Below are 13830 nucleotides of genomic sequence, written 5' to 3' on the forward strand. Positions count from 1 at the left end.
AAAAAAAAAAAAAAAAAAAAAAAAGAAAATCTGCTTAGTGGAGCTACCTTCAATGATCTTAGCAAGATCTTCTGGATAACCTGCTGCAGCTTCTAACATCAGCGTTTGCTGCTTTGTTACAATCAGCATTTGCTGCTTCCCTATAATCAGGATTTGTTGCTTTACCTTGCACTGTTATGTTATGGAGATGGCTTCTTTCCTTAAACCTCATTAACCAATCTCTGCTAGCTTCCAACTTTTCTCCTTTAGCTTCTTCACCTCTCTCAGCCTTCACAGAATCAAAGAGAGTTAGGGCCTTCCCTTGGATTAGGCTTTGGTTTAAGGGAATGTTGTGGGTATTTTGTTCTTCTATCCAGTTCACTCAAACTTTCTCCATATCAGCAATATGGCTGTTTTGCTTTGTTAGTCATATGTTCACTGGAAGTAGCACTTTTAATTTCCTTCAAGAACTTTTCCTTTGCATTAATAACTTGGCTATTTGGCACAAGAGACCTAGCTTTAAGCCTACCTTAGCTTTCAATATGCCTTCTTTACTAAGGTTCATTTCTAGTTTTTGATTTAAAGTGAGAGACATGTGGCTCTTCCTTTCACTTGAATACTCAAAAGCTATCGTATGGTTACTAATTGGCTTCATTTCAATACTGTTACATATCAGGGAATAGGGAGGCCCAAGAAGAGAGACATGGGGAAATGGCCAGTGAAGCAGTCAGAACACGCAATTATTAAGTTTACTGACCCATAAGGGCGTGGTTCGTTGCAAGCTAAAACAATTACAATAGTAACGCCAAAGATCACTGATCACCTATCACCATAACACATATAATAATAATGAAAAAGTTTGAGATGCTTCAAGAATTACCAAAATGTGACACAGAGACATGAAGTGAGCACATGCTTTTGGAAAAATGGAGCCAACAGACTTGTTCGCTATAGGGTGACCACAAGCTTTCAATTTGTAAAAATAAAAATGAGGTATGCTTTTATTTTATTGTAGTCTTGAATAAACCCCCTGATGCCAGGAACTACATTTTATATTCTTTATATAAAATGACAGCACCTAGGCCGGTGCCTTACATATAATAATCTCTTTTATAAATGTTTTTGTAATAAATATGCAAATATATCTTTTTCAACTTTTTTTTTTTTTTTTTTTTTTTTTTGAGATGGAGTCACCCAGGCTAGAGTGCAGTGACACAATCTCAGCTCACTGCAGCCTCTGCCTCCCAGGTTCAAGCAATTCTCCTGCCTCAGCCTCCCAAGTAGCTGGAATTACAAGTACCCATCACCACGCCCTGGCTAATTTTTGTATTTTTAATAGAGATGGGGTTTCACTATGTTGTCCAGGCTGGTCTCAAACTCCCACCCTCAGGTGATATGGCTGCCTCAGCCTCCCAAAGTGTTGGTATTACAGGAGTAAGCCACCACGCCTGGCCCAAGTACTAGAGAACTTTACATGGAGTGGAATTGAGGAGTCTTTAATAAGAGGAAGAGACTGGTGGAAAGGAAGTTCTAATCTTTTCATTTAGTCATTGCACAGACATTTAGTGGATACTTATGTGCCAGACACTGTACTAGGCCTTAAAACAAGGACTCAGAAAAATAATCCCTACACTTTGAGGTATAGTTATATGAAATATGATAATCACTGCTACAGGTGCTTCAAAACACCTAAAAAGAGGGCTGAGGGAGTCAGTGAGGTTTCCAGGAGGAGGCAAAGGCTTACACTAAACCTGGAAAAAGGAATGTCAATGCCAGCTGAAAGGAGAGTGGGAGTGCAGGCTGGACAATAGAAGGGAGGCGAGAGAAAGACATCCAGCATTTACAGGACTGTAATCAGCTGAGAGCTGTTAGAGCATGCAGCATGTATGTACAGAGTGAGAGGCAATCATGAATAAGTATACAAGAAAAGGTCTGATAAGGCTGCTCATGAATTTTGAGGGCATAATACGTACAGTGGTTTGGGCTCTGCCTCCCAACTCCCAAGAGTAGAGGGCAGTATAAACCAGGAGCTAAGAGAGTAGGCTCTGGAACGAGAGGACCTGAGTCAAAATCTTGGTTCTGCCATTTTCTAGCCGGGTGACTGGACTAATTACCTAATCCCTCTGGGTCTCCGTTTTCTCATCTGTAAAATGGGAATGATAGTCCTATCCCCTTAACATTATTGTCACATCTAAATGACTGAAAACACTATGTGCATACAGAAAGAGCTCATTTTTTTTTTTTTTTTTTTTTTGAGACGGAGTCTTGCTCTGTCGCCCAGGCTGGAGTGCAGTGGCCGGATCTCAGCTCACTGCAAGCTCCGCCTCCCGGGTTTACGCCATTCTCCTGCCTCAGCCTCCCAAGTAGCTGGGACTACAGGCGCCCGCCACCTCGCCCAGCTAGTTTTTCGTATTTTTTTAATAGAGACGGGGTTTCACCGTATTAGCCAGGATGGTCTTGATCTCCTGACTTCGTGATCCGCCCGTCTCGGCCTCCCAAAGTGCTGGGATTACAGGCTTGAGCCACTGCGCCCGGCCCAAGAGCTCAATTTTTAAAAAATGTTATTATTACTACTCTAAAGTTCTAAGATAAAAAGCAAAGACAGTAGAACAGTATTTCCTCAGCTCCATTTATATTGGAGAAAACACATGGGATCTAAGACTCAACAGCTTGCTTTGCATGAATTCTACAGCCATGTTACCTGGATTCAAAGTTTAGCAAGGTAATTTGGAATAACCTAAAGAACCTCTCTGTGCCACAGTTTCCTCATCTGTAAAACAGGAATAGTAGTAGTGCCGGGTATGGTGGCTCATGCCTGTAATCCCAGCACTTTGAGAGGCCAAGGTGGGTGGATCACCTGAGGTCAGGAGTTCAAGACCAGACTGACCAACATGGAGAAACCCCGTTTCTACTAAAAAATACAAAAAAATGGCTGGCTGTTTTGGCAGGTGCCTGTAATCCCACCTACTTGGGAGGCTGAAGCAGGAGAATCGCTTGAACCCAGGAGGCAGAGGTTGCACCGTTGCACTCTAGCATGGGCGACAAGAGTAAAACTCTGTCTCAAAACACACACACACACATGCATGGAGTATGGGGTTGTTATGAGGCCTAAATGACAAAACGCATGTAAAACACTCAGCACCACACCTCACATGTAGTTGAAAGAGTAAGGAGAGCAAATATATATATTGCATTTATTGTATATGCCAGTCATTGTTTTAAATGTTTTTCACTCATTAACTATAATTCTTCTTCTTCAAATGCATAATGGCACTAGAACCTGAAGGTAAGGGTTTCAACATTTTTTTCTTCAATCTATGTAAAAAGATGATAATACTTTCTGCCTTTAGCTACTTATGTGAGAAGCAGGCTAATCAAAGTAAAAGACATTGTACACCCTTGGGAAGAGAGGGGTCACAAAAGCTGGATGGTGATCAGATTGCATCATCCCTGAAGTCCCCCTGGAAGCCCAGCCCATGTCCATCCTGCCTTGTGGGGAGGTCATTTACCTTCAGGGGCAGTGGTGTTTTCAGAATTTTCCCTGCCCTGGTCAGCGTGGTTGGCAACCGCACTCCCGCTCTTTGTCCTTCGAAGAACACTCAAAGCTCGATTTATTTTTTTAAAAGATCTGCTTCTAATAGTGGATCTCTCAAAGGGCCGTGCTGAGGAAAAGCAACAAGAGGAACAGTAGTTATGATTTAATAGAAATCATCATTTATGTACATATCTGATAAAATATATAAGACATTAACAGTGACTACCTCTAGGTGGTAGGATTGTAGAATTTGCTTACCTGTATTTTCTAAGTTTTCTACAGTGAAATATGTATGATGTGCTTAAAATCCTGCTTTCCTTTTCTGTTTCTGGGCTGAACTGAATACAATAGCACTTTTCTTGAACAGTATGGCTGAAAAATTACTGACACTGCAGGAGTGATGAATCATTAGGTCTAATTTCAGTCCCTTTCACCAAGTCAGATTACACACAGTTTAATGATCGGAGGTACTTGTGGTTTCATTTCACTTTGGAGAATTGGACATTGGGTTCCTGCCAAAACTGCCAGAATGATTTCCCCTTAAAAAACATTTCTAGAACTTTCCACAGTAAGTATTCCACAGAGAGCAATCCCAAGCCAAGGAACCCAATCCTGGACAACCACCCATTTGACTCACCCCTAGTTCGGTTGCTCCGTCCAGAGTCCACTGGGCTGACTGCTGGCTGCCCGTCCTCTGCCGAGGACACGTAGGCAGGGTTGTCTAGGCCAGGCTCGTCTGTCATTAAGGAGATGGTGGCAGCTGCAGAAACCTCTGAGGAGGGAGCCATGGCTGTGAGGCTTGCACAGCCATCTGGACAGCCATCTTGTGAGCGCCTCTTCCTGTCTTTGGTCAGGCCGTAGTGGGAGGCACCTTTACAGCTGTAACAGAACCAGTGGGGAGGTGAGGAAGAGCGTTGGCTCTGCTGCCATTCCTCAGTCAGACCTCTTCAAATACAATTTAAGAATGTATAATAGGCTTGTTGAACTTGGAATTTGATTTGCCTTCCCCTATATTCTCTCTTCCCTGTTCACATGTTGGTACTCAATACACATTTGCCAACCAAGTGAATTAATAATTTGAGATTTTTTTAAAAGATGCCCACTGCATTCTCTTAAAGCAATCTCTACATTGGCTCCTGGAATGCAAATTTATTCAGGTCGCCATGGTGTCTACATGACCAGGTTTTGAGGCTGGCAATGTTCAACTGTTTGGTAATTCCTGCTTGTTGGTGTTTATTTTGACCATGAAAGCCCTTAGTCACACTCTCACTCATTTCTTTTGGATTTTGTTCCCACAGCACTGAACGTAAATATAAAGCTCCTCCCAGATTCCATATTTAACTGTCCATGGAAACAGAATCACCCTCACCACAAAGCCACAGGAGTGAGTTCAGCATTGCTATCCTCTAGCGGCAGCTTGGTGGCTTCCATTCTCTTTCTCTGGCTGGTCTGGGAGGGCCTCCCTGGTGCTAGGGGCTCCCATGATCTGAAAAGTGTCATTCATCGCCATGTTGTCTAGCATTAAGAGAGTAAAACAGCTTTTGTGGATTTTAGCAAAAACATATTTGTCTCTACCCATTCACTGTCCATGCTATAAAAAAAATCCAAAAAATTCCACAAAAACCAAACTTTGTGAGAAAGGCAAGTTATTGGTGCAATAGAGAGAAATTGAAAAAGAACATTCTTGAGGCTCAGGAGACCAGGGTTTGAGCTGATCTAGGTCCATATTTTGCCATGAACATGAACACTGCCACTGGGCAAGTCATTGCAGCTCACAGGCTAGGTTTTTATCAGGAAATGGTGATTTAACTATCTCACTGCACTGTCGGGAGGGTAGCTACAGGTAGCCACTCCAGTTTCCGTAGTTGTGAAGGCAGAAATCATATCATGAGCCCCTTTAAGAAGTGTCCATTTACATATAATGGATGTGTTAATTATAAATTCTTATCAATTCATTACACAAAACCCTGTATTATTGAACTATTTTAAATAGCCCTTTGAGATCCTACTTTAGGGATGCTTCATGTTTTTGAAAGTAGATGAAATCAAAGGTCAGTCTACAGTGATACGCACACATGATTTGTAGTGCCCATAGAGTCACAGAAATGGCAGGATGGAAGGTCCTATCATCTAGATTCAAATCCTTGCTCTGAAATTTACTTAGCTGGGTGATCTGGGGAAATTTTATTTAGCTGGCTAAACTTCCCAATTTGCATATACTTTCTGGATTGCTGTGAGGTTTGATTGACATTAAGTCTTATTAGGGGTTCAGTGCTTTTTGCCAAAAGTACTAGAATGAGAATTCATTAAAGTCGTCATGGTATCCACATGACTACAATCAGTTCTCGTGAGACTGTAGCTATTTCCATATTTGATCCATCCTAAGATGCTCTTTTCATGCTTTAACATGTCTAAAATCAGGATGCATGTGTGATTGATGGAGTTGTGAAGTTTCTATTGCCAGGTGGCACTCATGATGCAGATGCCACCATCCCAGCATGGCAAACCTAGTCACATGGGTACCCCTTATCACTTCCATTGAGTTGCCTACATGCTTGGTATTACACCATTGTGTGTAATTGCCATTTGAATGTAATGATTCAGTACTAAAACGAAAAGTTATAGAACACCTCAAAAACCGAACAATTGGATATTGATTAAGTACATATTCATTGTCAGAAGCAGAATCATAATTCCATGTTTTCTTGCAAAGGGATAAGCAAAAGTGTTATATGCTTAGAAAGAAAGATGCACCCAAGGGAATTAAAGGTGGTGTTACATTTTGTTATTGAGAACATTCAAAAAGGATTGCCTGTTTCGTGCCAAGCAACACAACCAAGGGCAGGAGAAGCTGCCAAATTCATCTGAATGGATTTCAAAGCCACAAGAGTCTAGTGTCACCAATCTATACATCATGGGGATATCTTTGGTGTTTGGGGATTATTTAACTAATGACACATTTTAAAATGTCATCTTCTTTGCTGTTACATGAACATGATATCTCTTATAGTCAGTGGCAGCTTAGATTAGATGAAATGTGGTTTTAATATTAGTAGAAAAGGAGTTTGGTTATACAACCTTATGTCCTCATCTTCCAGATGAGAAAACAGGCCTCCAACTTACACTGCTAGTGCTTGTCCTCAGCTGGAAGAGTTCAATCTCTTGGCTTGAATTCGTGAGGTTTTACTGTACTGATTAGCTGCGTTGGCTTGAAATAGTTCTGCTTAAAAATAGTGAAGAGGTTGATCTGGGAAACTCAAAAATTGGTGAAACACTGTGTGATGGAAAAAATAAAAGCCAACTTGCATTTGAGCAGCTCCAGAGTAACAAATACTTGAATGAAACACTTCCAGGCAGGCTGGCAGTATTTGATTAGCAGTGCATGGAAAGCAAGTTCCTAGCTGGTCTGGAAACGGTCTTTTCTGAGGAGGCAGCAATGCTCTTGACCATGTGTCCTGCCAGAGTAGTAATGTTATTTTCCAGTTGGACAAATGACTGGCAAAGGCACAAGCCATGGCTTTGTTGGGAGGACACAGTATGTCCTAGTAAAAGAAAGTGGCACCTTTCTCTGCTGCCCCATCAATGGAGGGTTAAGGTATTTTTAAAATATCTGAATCCCAAGATTATGCCATTAAGAAACTATTGCACTTTCAAATTCTTGGGGTTCTAAAGATAAGTTTTTGAGTCAAGGAAAGGAAAACCTCATAAAGTAGGTAAGTAGCCTTTCCTTTGGTCTCATATCACAGCTGTTCTTACAACAGCTGGGGAGGGTGCAGAGTCTTGATTTAGGTATTCAGACTCACATATTTTGAGTAATAAAGGCTCTACTAACGCAACTCATACTGTGTAATGTTAGCTTTCTCCAGTCTCTTGGCTTAGCTTGAGCCAGAGACAGAGTGATCTATGAAGGTAGCAGCTTGTACTTACTAATTATCTCCTTTGTGGTGACTAATACTGGGGCAGCTTGATTTACAAGCATGAAAGAGGGAAGAAGTGGGGAAGAGCTGATTAGCATTGGCTAGGACAAGAACATACGGTGAACCTCGGGGTTGTGTTCAAAGCAAGCAGGATTTATGCTTCCTTTCAGTTGCTCTGAGCACTAAGTACTCTCAGGTGGTGAAGGGCGATGGCCATGAACTTGAAGGATGAATACAAGGAACACAGAAAACCCCTTTTCAACCAAACCACAAGCTTTGGATGTGCTGTTCATTCAAATGAGCAACTCTGAAAAATCAGTTTTCTTGGGAGATCCTGAGCTCTTTTGTCAAAGTGAGTAGAGGTAAATCTGTCTTAATATAAGAACACTAACACTCAATGCCAGAAATTTTGTCTCTTTTGAGGTTGGAGGGGGGATAAGAAAAGAAAATGAATCTCCTTCCTGCAAAACTTCTAAGTCTGAGTTCACTGCTAATGAGAGTTGGAGACGAGACACAGGAGGGACCTCAGATGTGATTCACAGAGGTTCTGATAGGGTATCCTCTGCAAAGGTCACCCAACAGGGCAGCATGATCTGGGTTCCCATGAAGAGCTCCTTTCTGATGCTGAACTTACCCACTTATAATAGAATAAGTGTTGTTCACAAAGCGAGTTGATACTCATCATCATCATCCAGCCATACAACCTCCCTTTGATCTCTCCTACTTTCTGTAAATTCTTTCTCTCGGTTCACTGTTGCATTAGCAAACATTGAGTCAACTCTCACTTTGGGTTCATTAATTGCCCAGTCTGATCTGACTTCAAACAAGAGCTTGCAAATTCATATGCTCGTCAGGTAAGACAACGAGGGAAGGAAGGCCATTGGGGACCATGGTGAGCAGTGCTGCTCGACTTAAGGACACAGTGGCTGCTCCACTCTTCTCTGTTAAAAAGGCTAGCCCAGTGGCCCCCAAAAAATATGGAAGCAGAAATCTAGTTTCAATGTAAAATCTCTTGATTTTTTAAATGGTAGCAACACATTCGAAAATCTTAAATACACTGTGTGGTCCAAACAAAACACATCTGCAAGTCAGCTCTAGCTCCAGAGATGGCACATTCTAATCTCTGGTAATACAAAAAAATGCCAACATGAGTAGATGGGAACCATTTTTCTTTTCTTAGTCCTCCAGAAAGCAACACTACCCTCTCCTCTTTCTCCAGTCTTCCTCTCTACCCACTATTTGTGTGTGTGTGTGTGTGTGTGTGTGTGTGTGTGTGCATGCAGAGGGGAGATGACCCCTAAAGGGGGCTTTCCTATAATTATGTGCCCTGGCCCCATTTCTGATCCAAGTCCAAAAATGAGACTAATTTTTCAACTGTATTTCTTTCACTCATGAGAGCACTAATGGCTGGCCCACAGATATTATTTAATGAGAAAGGGAGACACTCAGTCCTAATGTATGTATTCTTTCTTTCAGGCAGAGAGAATCAAGATTAGGGGACTCGGTAGGGAAGTGAGTCTCCTTGCCAACAGCTGGGTTTTAGGCCTTAGCTGCTCCACTGAATGGGATGAGTGATTCTGAAACTTTGCCCAAGGTGGGGTTCCTGGAGCCAGGCAGGGAGACTGTGCTGCCAGAAAGGAGATGGTCACTGGGAGACTGAAATGGGCTCTCCCTGAGCAATCAGGTGAGTATGGGCCTCAGTAATGTGTGCTCAGCCCCTAACTCCATCTCCATGGCCAAACCCTGGCACTGGTCCTCCTGACACCCCATCTCCATGGCTTTGCAACCAACCCCGGCCTATCCCTCTGCCCCTGGTCTAGCCCTCCATCCTCTACTGCATCCTAACCATATCAACAATTTTTTTTTTTAACTCAAAAACTGCCCAGGGAAATGTTCCCATCGCTTCAGGATTGAGTCCCAACTCTGTATGCTGACATTCGGGCCTTCCCTGATCCATATTATCGATCATGGTCTCTTGCCTACAAATCTATGGCAGCCCAGAAGACAGTCTGGCAGAAGACAGCTCATATCTATTGATCTTTTTAAATGTACTATGCTTCAAGGATGTGGTCTCATTTAAGCCTCCCACTTGTCCTATTAGTTACACCACCTAAATTCACAGATGAATATATGGACACTAGAAGGGAGAAATGCCTTGTCCAAGTTCAGAGTGGAGCTAGACTCTGAAGCCAGGCTGTGGATTCCATGCTTTCTCACCTTACATGGCTTCCTTGGTCCCTAGACTCATATCAAACTACCCTTTCCATGTCATTACTTAGATGTCTAATGGTCAGCTCAAACTTAACAGTTTCATCCTCCTTGCCAAACCAACTCTTCCCACATGTTCCCGTGTTATTAAATAGCTCCTTATCTGTCATTCAGGCCAAAAATCTCAGACTCATCCTTGATTTCTTTCTTTCTCTAGATATCTGAAATACAATCCAGCATGAAATATTCAGAATCCTACTACTTTTCATCATGGCCACTGCCACCATACTGGTCCAAGCCAGTATCAGTAATCAGTGCCTGGATTATCCCAACAGTCTCCCAAGAGGGGTCTTGCTTCCACACTTGTGTTGCCTGCCCATCTATTCTCAACAGAGCAGCCATGGTGATCTTTTCATAATGGCTCTCCACTTTACTAATGCATAAGGTCCTTATAACGGTCTATAGGGCCCTATATTTTCTGTCTGTTGAGACTTCTGACTTCCTCTCCATCCCTTGCTCAATCAGCCCTCCTGCTAGTCCTCAAACTTGCCCACCATGTTCCTACTTCTTCAGGGTCTCTGCACTTTGCTGCTGCCCCTGCTGCCTCAGATATGCCTTCCCCAGATTCCCATCCAGTTTGTTCCTGCATCTCCTTCAGGCCTCTGATTAAAATCCCTCTTCTCTGACCACCTGATTTAAACAGTGGCTTTTTTTCTGATACATCCTACCTCTGCTTATATTCTCTGTATGGAATGCAAGCTCCAAAGGGCAGAGATTTAGGTTCTGCTTTGTTAATTGTTTCATCTCCAGTGCCAAAGACAATGACTGGCATATTGAAGGTGCTCAGCATATTACTTTTAAATGAAAAAATGACTTTTGCTAATAAAAGAGCATGTTCCTAAACCATGGGGTTGTATTAGTCCATTTTTACGCCAATAAAGACATACCCAAGACTGGGTAATTTATAAAGAAAAAGAGGTTTAATGGACTCACAGTCCCACCTGGCTGGGGAGGCCTCACAATCATGGTGGAAGGCAAGGAGGAGACAGTGACATCTCACATGGCGGCAGGCAAGAGGGATTGTGTGCGGGAACTCGCCTTTATAAAACCATCAGATCTTGTGAGACTTATTCACTACCATGATTCAGTGATCTCCACCTGGGTTCCTCCCATAACATGTGGGAATCAGGGGAGCGATAATTCAACACGAGATGTGGGTGAGGACACGGTCAAATCATATCAGGGTGAATTATCTAAACTGGCTATCTACACTAATCAGATGACTCAGTCAGGTCATCTGTGTTTCTGCCCAGGGAAAGTACCCCCCTTGGACTACCGGGTCTCAGTGTAAAGATCACACCATCTCAGTACTCAGGCTTTTCAAGCTAAGGGCCCTGAACCATGAACAAGGCATAGAACTATATGTTTAATGAGTTTTGGGATATTGACCTCAAGAGAACATTTAACTGACCAATTAGGCTAAACATTTTAATTTTAAAAATTATTTAATTGAGGGACAATATTTTAAAACCTAAATACCCCATCCAAACAACATATTTAATGAATCTAAATCCAAATGCAGCAATATTTCCTATACCATAAAACTATGATTCAAGGATATTTCACAGAGAGATGGAAATTAACTGCTTGGGGGAAAAAAAGTCTAGTTCCACAATTACACCAATAGAACCAAACTTTGAAAATGTAGGAACTCTCTCTCCAGGACTGAGAGGGCTTCCTCATATTAGTGCCTGAGAAGTGTTGGCTCATGGAGTCCCACATCATTTATGGCAGCCAGTCAAGACATACCAGCTCTGCCTTGGCCAACTGGTTAGCTGCCGGCAAGTTGTGGCCACAGAGCTATATAGTAAACATTTCTTGAATTGATCTGAGCAACCATCACCCTTTTGGTGTTCTGTTGATTGAAATTACTGCATTGGGAATTGTGGGATTCACTCACACCGCCCTGATAATGCATAATTACTTGTGGTCGATTGTGATACCAATACTAGTCTCTCTTTTCTCCTAGCAAGCTCATGATTTCCCTTTCCATTTCCTTGCACTTCAATTTAAGCCCAGTGAAAAAAAATGACAAGAAGGAAAGACCAACTTAAGAAATTGATCTTTTTTTCGTGTATTTCCCTGGTAATTTTGATATGATTTTATGTGCTTTGAGTTTAAGAAGCATTATGCATATAATACAACTGAAGGGTAATGACCATAACCTTCCTTTGATGGTTTATGCTGCTACAGCGGGTTTTTAATCATAATGTTGAAATACAGTTTTCAATAAACACTCATGGGAGCGTCTTCTAAGAAAGATGGCACAGTACGGAGGAAAAAACACATGCTTTCACTTTTTAAGCATCTGGATGTGAATCCTAGGTCTGCCTTATGGAAGGGCCTCCTAAGAAGGCAACTCTACTGGCTCTGCAACTCTGGACAAGTTCCTTAATTCCTCTGAGCCTTGTTTCTCATACATAAAATGGGCACAATGGTTATTTACTATGAGGTTTAAAGGTTCACACAAAAGGTTGAGTGTGGTGGCTCACGCTTATAATCCCAGAGCTTTGATAGGCTGGGATGGAAAGATCACTTGAAGCCAGGAGTTAAGAGACCCATAGCAGGACCCATATTCTACAAAACAATTTTAAAAATTAGCTGGGCATGGTGATACATGCATGTAGTGTCAGCTACTCAGGAGGCGGAGGCAGGAGTACTGCTTGAGCCCAGAAGTTCAAGCCTGCAGTAGGCCATGATTGGGCCACTGCACTCCAGCCTGGACAATAGAGCAACGCCCTATCTATCTCTTTTTAAAAAAGAATCATGCAAAATGCTGAACAGTACCTGTAATATATAGTAACTCAGTAACCAGTAACTAGCATAATTATTGTCTAACATCAAGGCATAATGTTAGACACTGTGGATGCAAAGAAAATGACAGTGTATGCACTTGGTTCATGAAAACAGAAAAACATGCCACATTATCAGAGAGAGGGAGGTAAGAGCCAAGTGTCAGGAGCGCTCAGAGGAAGGGGCTTGGGGTAATTGGAGAAGGCTTCTTAGAAGAGATGAAATCTGAGCTGAGTCTAGAAAAATGAGTGACATTGATCTAGCAAACTAGGTATGAATGGTATATTCAAAAGCTCCAAGGATGCAGGTGCATGGCAGGTGCCAGGAATGGTAGATTCAGGGCAGGCTTTGTCCTATGTGACACAAATGGGGAAAGAACAGACCTGAAGTGAGATCCAAGAGGAGCAGCATGTTGGTGGCGGTGCTGGGGATAAAACCCAGGACACCTGATGGCCAGTCCCTCTACCTACTTCTGGGGTTCAGCAAGCCTAAACCATGCCCATGGGGTAAGAGACAAGTGGGCATTGCCAAGTCTGATGCCAAGACAGGAGAGGGGAGGAGGTTTCAGGAGGAACAAAGTTGACGACAGAGGGCTCAAAGTCAGCTCATTGCAGAGACTCCCTGACCATCAATCCAAAGTGAACTGCTGCCCCTGCCTGCCAGTCACCCTCTTTGGAAATTATATTGTTGGTTTGTTTTCTCCCAACAGAATATAGATAGCTTCCATGGGAGTAAACATCCTGCTTTTCTTGCTCATCACTAAATCATCAGCATTATGCAAAGAGCATTGGTGGACAGGGTCTAGTGGGGTGGGGGTGGTTGAGTGTGCTAAAGGAGCCTGAGAGATTCTAAAAGCAGTGAATTGTTTTCTTGCTCCTTTTATTAGAGTCTGTTTATGCTTCTGATTATGTTAGCCTAGATATGTTTTAATAGTTATGGGCCACCTTGATCCTTTTTTTTTGAAAGGAAGCAGATATATAGTTTAAATATATGATAACTAATTATATCATGACTCCTTTAATGAAAAGCACTATAAATCTTTACTGTGTGAGACAAAAATAAATGCATCAGTCAGTGCCTTCCAAAACAGTTCCACTTGCGCTCCCTGAGCCCACCCTCGAATAGGTCCTATCCCTGCTAATTGAGTCCTGATCATGCTACTTGGAGGACACTCAACTAACAATAATACAACTTCTATTCATAGGATTCCTCTAGTCCTCAGGCATCCTGGTCCTCAGCACAGACCTCCTGTAAGAAACTTTCTGAGTTCAGTTTGGGTAATTATGTTCTACATGTCACCTCAACTCACCGTACCTGCATCTTCTTAAATAATAGCTC

General features: G+C 42.3%; 1 protein-coding gene and 1 long non-coding RNA gene across 8 annotated transcripts in view; one reads left to right on the plus strand and one right to left on the minus strand.

Annotated features, from left to right (window-relative positions):
- The window catches only part of LOC108542984 (uncharacterized), a 17573-nt gene extending 7088 nt beyond the window's left edge, over window positions 1-10485 (plus strand). The window contains exons 2-4 of one of the 2 annotated variants that reach the window (XR_001889416.1): window positions 7602-7793; window positions 8908-9115; window positions 9857-10485. This is a non-coding gene — a long non-coding RNA (uncharacterized LOC108542984). The remainder of the gene's footprint in view (window positions 1-7601; window positions 7794-8907; window positions 9116-9856) is intronic. The other variant, XR_001889415.1, reaches the window with a different exon arrangement.
- The window catches only part of LNX1 (ligand of numb-protein X 1), a 192571-nt gene that overhangs the window by 48734 nt on the left and 130007 nt on the right, over window positions 1-13830 (minus strand). For all 6 annotated transcript variants that reach the window (XM_017893286.1, XM_017893283.1, XM_017893282.1 and 3 more), the window contains 2 exons: window positions 4152-4393; window positions 3489-3641 (listed from right to left, as the gene is read on the minus strand). In XM_017893286.1, coding sequence (XP_017748775.1) covers window positions 3489-3641; window positions 4152-4393 — 395 coding nt within the window. The remainder of the gene's footprint in view (window positions 1-3488; window positions 3642-4151; window positions 4394-13830) is intronic.

Source organism: Rhinopithecus bieti, unplaced genomic scaffold (genome assembly GCF_001698545.2).
Source record: "Rhinopithecus bieti isolate Rb0 unplaced genomic scaffold, ASM169854v2 scaffold_23964, whole genome shotgun sequence".
Classification (NCBI taxonomy): domain Eukaryota; kingdom Metazoa; phylum Chordata; class Mammalia; order Primates; family Cercopithecidae; genus Rhinopithecus; species Rhinopithecus bieti.